Here is a 9,057-nt window from a genome sequence, read left to right as displayed (position 1 = left end):
AATCATACTACAAAACTCTCGTGTGCTTCTTTCAGCATTGATCCCGAGTTAAATTTCTATATATTCATTACATTTCAAACAAGTGATTGTGAACAAAAATGATTGCATACAATGGAGGGAAGATGTGAAATAAACAGTGAGAGCATGTTAGTGAGTTGACAAAAAGGAATAAAAACAAACATTACAGAAGATATGGCGCTGTTATCGCTCACTTTTTCATGCAACTTTTCCAATCAATTTTCCTACCACCCTTTTCAACGCCTTAAACAACGGAATTCTATTGCTAATTTATTTTTCTTCTTCATCTTACTTTTCACTGTTAGCTTCGGACCCTCTCTTGTATAAATATCCTTCCAATGCCTAAAAAGGAATAACAAAAGCTTGTATTCTGACAGCCATGGCAGGACGTTCCTACAGCCCCATCATGCTTGCCCTCTCTTTGCTTCTTTTGGTCTCATTCTCTGATGTAGCTCAGGTACGTTAGAAAAACAACAACAAGAAGAAGACTTGATGAAAAGCATAATGATTCTCTAACAATACAAGTGTATTTGTGATGTTTGAACAGGCTTATACGCGCAGTGGAACACTTCGGGCTTCAGGTAAAAAGCATGTTATGTATAGTTATGGGTTTGAAGGGGTTGAGTTAATTTGAATGATGATGATGATGATGAATGAATGGTTGGGATTGAACAGATTGTAAAGGGAGGTGTACGTACCGTTGCTCAGCAACTTCACACAAGAAGCCATGCATGTTTTTCTGTCAGAAGTGTTGCGCAAAATGCCTATGCGTGCCTCCTGGTACCTATGGAAACAAGCAACTCTGCCCTTGCTACAACACCTGGAAGACCAAGGAAGGACGACCCAAGTGCCCTTAAACCCACCACTTCTGCATTTCTAATCCTATATATATATAATTCTTCACCATTTCTCCATCCCTACATGGATAACTTCTTTCACAGATTGTATTTTTACCTTCCAAGGAGAATGAGAATGGTTTTTAGCTCAAACACAACAAAAGATCATTAAGTTTTGCTTTAGTAAGAGTAGGAGCAAAAGATACTTGAATAAAACAATACATATAAATCTAAATTATTATTACGTTATAGCTTAAAATATAATTAAAATTATTTTTAATTCAAAATAAAAAAATTATAATATTAATGATTCGTTATTGTTAATCATTATTGTTATATTAAAAACTAATAAAATCTAATTAATTATTAATTTTTGCTTTGTACCTTATAATATTTTTATTATGATTTATTTTTTTAATACATTAGTAATATTTTAATTCTTAATTTATCAATGAATGTTGTATGCTATCTTCTCATTTTATAAAGTCATCATATTAAGTTGTATGTTTTATCGTAATCTCTAATGGGATATATAAATTAAAAGTAAAAAATTATAAAGACCACGATTAAAATTATATAAAATAATAATTTAAGTGATATTCATGAGTAAAAAGTAATTCTTACTAAAAAAAATTATAAGAATGGTTGTTTATTAAGGAAAAATTAAAGTTAATATGGAATTAATCTTGAAGAGAAGTAATAAAGATTTTAATTTTACAAAACACAAAACAAAGGTAAAAGACTCAATTAATTGTATGTTAAAGTCAATCTTCCTCTTAATAAAGATCAAATGTGTGATTAATTATTTTAAATATTAATCCAATTTAAACAAAAGCTAATAAAATTAAAGTTTTGTTTTAAAATTAATTTTTATATTTAATGTTTTTCTTACGGTGATTATATCTAATTCAAAAACATTAAAGTTATCTCTAGGTCTTCCATTCTTTCTTTTATGTTACACAATTTTATCTTTTCATCATTCATCTTATACTTAAATTCTTAAAAATCTCCACCAAGTTCATTACAAAAAAATTATTAAAAAATAACTAATTTTAAAAAAAAATTAATCATTATTTGATTAAATTATATATTATTTTATAAACTAAAAGATAATATTCCTCCTAATAAAAACATGTGACAATTACTTTTAAAGATAATTTTTTACCTTTTAAGGATAAAATTGTGACGAGTTCCCAGTTTCAAAACAAACAATACTTCAAATGTGGTGATTGACTATAACAATATCAATATATCAACTAATTATTTTTTATTTTTAAAAATAATTTTCATTTAATATTTTTTATAGTAATTTCGGAGACAAATTCTCATTCCTCTTAAATCTCTCGATTTTAGGACTTGTTTTGATACGTCTAACAATTTCACATCGTCTAGATTTTTTATAAAAAATATTTTAAAACAAAGTAATTAAATATTCGTTAAACAATTTATTTGAACTTCAGTTAAAATTTATATTAAAATTTCTTTGAATCATGAGATAAAAACATTAAAAAATGTAAATATAAAATATTTTAAAAAACTGATAAAATATACAAGAGTAAGAGTTGAAATTTGTGTATTAATTATTTTTTATAGATGGTGAGAATAGCCTTACATAAGTCATCCAAATAAAGATGATTATTTTTAAACTTCACATAATCATAAATTAATTTCCACAATTACCTCCAGGTCCTCCAAACTGCATAACATATCCAAAAATCCCTCCTTGATCTCCATAGGATTTAACACCAAAACAAGTAGGTTTATCAGTGAAAGCTGTGAGTTGATAAGGTTTAGGTCCATAAACTTTTCTTGATGCATCTTGAATCAATCCAGATCTAAAATAGCATGAATGAGCACTGTTTCCATCAGGAAAATACCCAGATCCCATTTCAGGACTAGGGCTACCAACATTTGTTCTTGTTCTCCCACCCCACCCTACTATATCTCCTGATTTCATGTTCGAGAACAATGCTGCTGGAAAATAACCAATATTTTTCTTTTGTAAACCTACCCACCAATTTTTTGTCACTGGATCCTGAAAACACACATCTAAACTTTTCTTAATAATATATATTATATCTACATGCTCTATTCAGAAGTTTAAAATGAATATTAATCATGTATTTAAAAGTCATTTTAAATTCTAATTAAAGTGAAATTTAATAGAATAATTATTTACCTGAGTAATAGAAATGTCAGTCTCATAAGTTGGTCCACCATAGACAGATGTATGGGGAAAACGTGCACCAAGGAAAGTGTTTCTATCAGTATGAACAAAACCTGGACATCGAACATTGTAGCATCCTGTCTTCTTGAAATTATCTGACTATTTTTTTAACATTCATCATTTAAAGTTTTAAAAAATAATGGAATGTGTAGCATAAAAAAATTGAATAAGATCTGTAATAAATAAATAAATAAATAAAATTAAATTCTCTTTAGTATGTTTAATTATAATCTTTAATCAAGCATTAATGCAAAGGCAAAACATCCATTCTCCTTATAGAAAAAAAAATGAGAAAAGCTAATAGAAAAAAGAGAAAATTTAAAGAGCATAACCACCACCAAAACCTAAGACTTCTTAGAGTATTTTCAATTCGTGTTTTGTTTCTATAAATTAAGATTAAATAAAATGTAATGATATATTTTCTTACCGTCCATGATGCATAAAAATGGGTTTGAGTATCACCATAAAAGTTTGGAAGCACCTGAAAATCAAAAGTGAAGTTAATTAAAAAAACCTTCTTATATTTTTCATTTATTATTTATTTGTTTGATTCTGTTGTCAATGAAATAATATAATAGTTACTTTTATCTTTAATTTATTAATTAACTTGTTTATATATTTTTAGTTTTTTTTTTAAATTTGACGGTCAACTCATTTTTGAATTGGAAAATAATAAGTTAAAAAATAAAAATTACATTTACATCTTTTTATTGAGAAAAAAATCAAATAACAATATACTTAAACAAAAATAACAAATATTATAAATATTCTATGAAAAAAATTAGTAGAAAAATAGTTAAAATACTCAAATATTTGTTCATATTTAATGCACAAATTAGATAACTTGATTTTGTTTTGAAAAAAAAATCATAAATACAAGCATTAATTATAACTCACATGCCATCCAACAGAGATTTTGTTGGAAGATTGAATTGGTCCGTTTTGAACCCATATATGAGACATAGAGATTTGACTCTTACTCGTATCAACTCGTGGATTATAAATGCTATTTGTTCCGCTAATTTGATAATAAGGACCATAACTTGGTTGTAGAGATATTTCTGCAAGCTACAAAATTCAATATATTTAAATAACCAATCAACTTCAAAAATTAAATGTCATATAATTTATAGGAATAAACAATCAACATTGTATAACATATCTTACATGAACACCAGGATTGTCTGAAAACAGTATAGAATCATTTAATAATGAATTTTCTTCCATCAGATCATCTTTTGTTGTTCTTTGAATAGGAACCGTTCCTACCGGACATTTATCCTTACCTAGTCCAAATATGAATTCACTTCGCGAGTTATTTAGAGTTGTTGTTTCAATTTGAAAGTTGGGTTTCATCTGTAAATGAAGATCCAAAAAATTTAAATTTAGAAAAAAATACAATAAAAAAATAAAATAAAAAAGAAAAATATAATCAAAGAAAACTTAAAAATTAAAACCATAACATTAAAAGATTTTAAACTTAAACTTATTTTATATAATTAAAGAATTTTTTTATATACCTGCTTTTAATAAAGGATGGTCGATATCAATGCAATCAACCATGTCTCCAAATTTTGTCTATAATATTTAAAATAAGAATAAAATTAGTAATCCATTTGTGTGATATCAATTTTAATAAAAGAAAAAAATATATGAAAAAAAATATAAGATTTATGACATACATAAATAGTCTTGACTAGAGACTTATCTGTGAGGTTTGGTTTTTTCTCCAACTCCAAATTTTTGGTGAATGTAACTTGAATACCATCAACATTATGGGTAATATGACTAATCCCCACATACAAGATAAAGAACAATATATTCATCATCCTTTTCTCAACTCTACCATCTAACTCTATCTATATATAAGAGGTGACTAGAAATGTTATAAAAAAATAGTTTACAAATAATTAATGTATAATATGTATTTTAAAATCGATAGTGAAATATATTTACATAAAAATAATAAATTAATTAAAATGTAAGAGTAAGGTGAGGAATGATGTTTAATTGGTTCACAGTCTGAAACCCGTTACATATATTGTTATTAAACTCATTTTTTTCATTTTAAGTTTCGTATGCAAAAACTAAGAAATATATTTATTGTATGGTACTTATTACATAGTAACTATTTTATAGTTTTGTCGTATAGTATTTAATGTCCTATTTTTATTTATTTATAGCATTCATTGTTTTATTGTGTAGCATTTATTACTTTCATTGTAGCATTTATTAATTTATGAAAAATTATTATTATCTTTTTTCAAAGTGAGTATTTATAACTTTAATAATTAATTAGATATAATTTAGAAATTATTTATTAGAAATTAATTTAGATATTAATAATTTTTTTAGTTTTTAAAATAGTAATTAATTCAGTTAATATAATAATTAACTATTTTTATCTCTAAAATTAATTTTTATTTAATAATTTTTTTTAAGTTTATAGTATAAGAACTGATATTCTGAGGTCAACTGAGGAAGCAACTCTCTTTGATGGATAACATTTTTATACAATTTTTTTTAATGTCAACATATTTATTTTAAAATTTGTCATTGATTTTTTTCTAAAGATATTATTTTGAAACAAAATAATTAAATATTTATTGAACAATCTATTTTAACTTCTAACACATAATTTATTTTCATATTTGTTATTGATTCTTCGTAAAATTTATTTTGAAATAAAGCAATAAAATATTTGTTGAAAAAATTATTTTAACTTTAACATAAAATTTAGTTTAGAATTTCTTTGATTGACATAATTAACGAAATGATATGTAAAACAAGTAAAAGAGACGTAAATATAAAATATAAAAGAAGTAAGAGTTGAAATGTGCATTAATTATTTTTTATAGATGGCTAGAACAGCCTTACATAGAGGTCCTCCAAATAAAGATGATTATTTATTAACTTAACATAATCATAAAGAAAATTATTTATCACAATTACCTCCAGGTCCTCCAAATTGGAGAAAATTTCCAACAGACACTCCTTGATATCCATAGGATTTAACTCCAAAACATTTAGGTTTATCAGTGAAGGATGTGATTTGATAAAAACTGGGTGCATAAGTTTTTCTTGATTCATCTTGAATCAATGTATATCTAAAATAGCATGCATGAACACTGTTTCCATCAGGAAAATACCCATAACCCATTTGAGGACTAGGGTTACCAGCACTTGTTCTTGTTCTCCCACCCCACCCTACTATATCTGCTGATTTCAAGTCGGAGAACAATGCTGCTGGAAAATAACCAATGTTTATATTTTGCAAACGTACCCACCAATTTTTTGTTACTGGATCCTGAAAACACATCGATCTCAACTTTTGTTAATAATATATTATATCTACATGCTGTATTTAAAAATTTATATTTAAGAGTCATATTTAGTTCTTATTAAAGTGAAATTTAATAGGATAATTATTTACCTGATTAATAGAAATTTTAATCTCATAAGTTGGTCCACCATAGATAGACTTGTGGGGGAAACGTCCACCAAGGAAATTACGTCTGTCAATATGAACAAAACCTGGACATCGAGCATTGTAGCATCCTGTTTTCTTGAGAAATTATCTGACTGTAATTTTTTTTAACATTTAATAAGTTGAACTTTAAATAATAATGGAGTGTGTAGCATAAAAAAAATTAAATAATGATATATGGATGGGAGTTGTGAAAATGTGAGAGAAGAAAACGAAAGCATGAAAATTTCTTGTGGTTGAGGTTGAAAATGTTTCGCCATCAATTTGAAATGGATGAGACATCAAATTTTGTAACTAATTTTAAAGATTAAAATAATTAGTTATTATTGAATTAAATTATATAAATTATTTTAGAGACTAAAAAAATTATTGATATCTAAAACAGTTTTTATTATTAATAAAAATTTATAAAATAATTTTTAAATTGATATTTAATCATTATTTATCAAAGTTTTAGCTACTAATATTTTATTGAGACCGATTTAGAATCTAAAATTTTAGTAACTAAAATCTTTGATAACTAATTTAAATATCAATTTAAAAAATATTTTATAAATTTTTATTAATAATAAAATATAAATAATTTTTTAAGTCTGTAAAATAGTATATAGTATATAATTTAATTAATATATTGACTAATTATTTTTAATTTCTAAATTTAGTTATTATGTAATAAATTTCTAGTAGTTATGAAAAAGGTTTGCATGTACATTCCGTTTTTTATATATATAAAATGCATATAGCATGCAAATTGTGATATACCATACTAAGAGAAATATATACTCTAAAAAGTTTTTAGAGTATATTTTCTCCATGTTTCATTTGTATAAATTAAGATTAAATAAAATGCAATGATATTTCTTCTTACCGTCCATGTTGAATAAAAATGGGTTTCATTGTCACCATATAAGTGTGGATGCACCTGAAATAAAAAAGTGAAATTAATTAGAATTTTTTTATGTTTCATTTTCTTTTCTTCCGTTTGATTTTGTTGTCAATGAAATAATCCAAGTTAATTTTGTTTTTATCTCTAACTCGTCAATTAACTTGCTTATACTTTTAGTCATTTTCTTTAAAACTTCTCAGTTAATTAATTCTAAAAAGGAAAAGAAAAAGTTGAAGGAGATTGGAGAAAAAAATAAGTTAATTGGTAAGTTGGAGAATAGAAGATTAGATAGAAAAAAAATCAAATAATTAGAAAAAAAAAATACTTTATAAAAAGAAATATTTTTAACTGAAAAAACAACCGTTAACAATACTCAATTTTTTTTTCAGATTTAAGACATAAATTAAATGACTTGATTTTTGTTTAGGAAAATCATAAATACAATAATTATAACTCACATGCCATCCAACCGAGATTTTGTTGACAGAAAATTGTCCATTTTCAACCCATACATGAGACAGAGTGATTTGACCCTTCCTTTCAATTCGAGGATTATAAACGCTAGTTATCCCGCTAACTTTATAAAAAGGACCAAAATGTTTTCGAAGAGATACTTCTGCAACCTACAAAATTCAATATATTCAAATAACTAATGCTCTTCAAAAATTAAATGTGATATAATTTATAGGAATAAAGAATCAATATTGTATAACATATCTTACATGAACACCGGGTATATCTTCAAGGAATATATGATCATTTAATAATGATTTTTCTTCAACATTTGTTGTTCTCTGGATAGGAATCGTTCCTGGTGGACATATATCTTTATCAAACCCAAACACGGATTCAATTGGTGAATTATTCATACTTGTTTTTTCAATCTGAAAGTTGGGTTTTATCTGTAAATAAATAACCAAAAAATTAAAGTTTAGAGAAAAAAATATAATCAAATAAATATTGAAACATTGAAAGGTTTTAAAGTTTACTTATTCTATATAATTAGATATTTTATTATATACCTGCAATTTATGATCTTTTAATAAAGGATGGTCGAAAGCTGGTTGTTTATAAATGTCAATGCAATCAACAATGTCTCCAAATTTGGTCTGTAAAATCCAAACAAACAAAAAATCAGTAATCCATTTGTGTGATATATATCAATTTCAATAAAAGAAAAAGAAAAAGTATATGAAAAAATATAAGAATTATGACATACATGAATAGTCTTGATTGGAGACTTATGTGTGAGGTTTGGTTTTGTCTCCAACTCCAAATCTTTCTTGAATGTATCTTGAATAGCATCAACATTATAGCTAATATGACTAATACCCAATTATAAGATAAAGAACAACATATTCATCATCCTTTTCTCAACTCTACCATCTCAACTCTCTCTTTCTATATATATAGGTGACTAGAAATGTTAAAAAAATACTTTACAAATAATTAATGTATTTTAAAATTGATAGTGAAATATATTAACACAAAAAAATAAATTAATTAAAATGTAAGAGTAAGATGAGCATGATGTTTAATTGGTTTACAGCTATGAAGTTCAGACACTTTTCTTAAATGGTGTGTCGATGGCAGATACAACACT

At 25.2% G+C, this 9,057-nt stretch overlaps 2 protein-coding genes and 1 pseudogene across 2 annotated transcripts; 1 reads left to right on the top strand and 2 right to left on the bottom strand.

Moving 5' to 3' along the window:
* Positions 1 to 318: 318 nt before the first annotated feature.
* Positions 319 to 1,017, top strand: LOC137826460 (protein RSI-1). The gene is made up of 3 exons (XM_068632430.2): positions 319 to 475; positions 566 to 599; positions 694 to 1,017. The coding sequence occupies exons 1-3, from the start codon at positions 398 to 400 to the stop codon at positions 873 to 875; spliced, it is 294 nt and encodes a 97-aa protein (XP_068488531.1). The 5' UTR covers positions 319 to 397; the 3' UTR covers positions 876 to 1,017.
* A 1,500-nt stretch (positions 1,018 to 2,517) lies between these two features.
* On the bottom strand, positions 2,518 to 4,910 carry LOC137825409 (protein neprosin). Its single transcript, XM_090294313.1, has 7 exons — positions 4,764 to 4,910; positions 4,607 to 4,659; positions 4,249 to 4,453; positions 3,979 to 4,149; positions 3,509 to 3,562; positions 3,034 to 3,180; positions 2,518 to 2,889 (listed from the first exon to the last, which is right to left on the bottom strand). The coding sequence occupies exons 1-7, from the start codon at positions 4,908 to 4,910 to the stop codon at positions 2,518 to 2,520; spliced, it is 1,149 nt and encodes a 382-aa protein (XP_090150439.1).
* A 1,106-nt stretch (positions 4,911 to 6,016) lies between these two features.
* LOC150025684 (protein neprosin-like) lies at positions 6,017 to 8,820 on the bottom strand (annotated as a pseudogene).
* Positions 8,821 to 9,057: the final 237 nt, after the last annotated feature.

This window comes from Phaseolus vulgaris, chromosome 8 (assembly GCF_051622355.1).
Source record: "Phaseolus vulgaris cultivar YP4 chromosome 8, ASM5162235v1, whole genome shotgun sequence".
NCBI lineage: Eukaryota > Viridiplantae > Streptophyta > Magnoliopsida > Fabales > Fabaceae > Phaseolus > Phaseolus vulgaris.
Note: the sequence above shows the minus strand (reverse complement) of the source record. Positions and strands in the feature narration are given on the sequence as shown.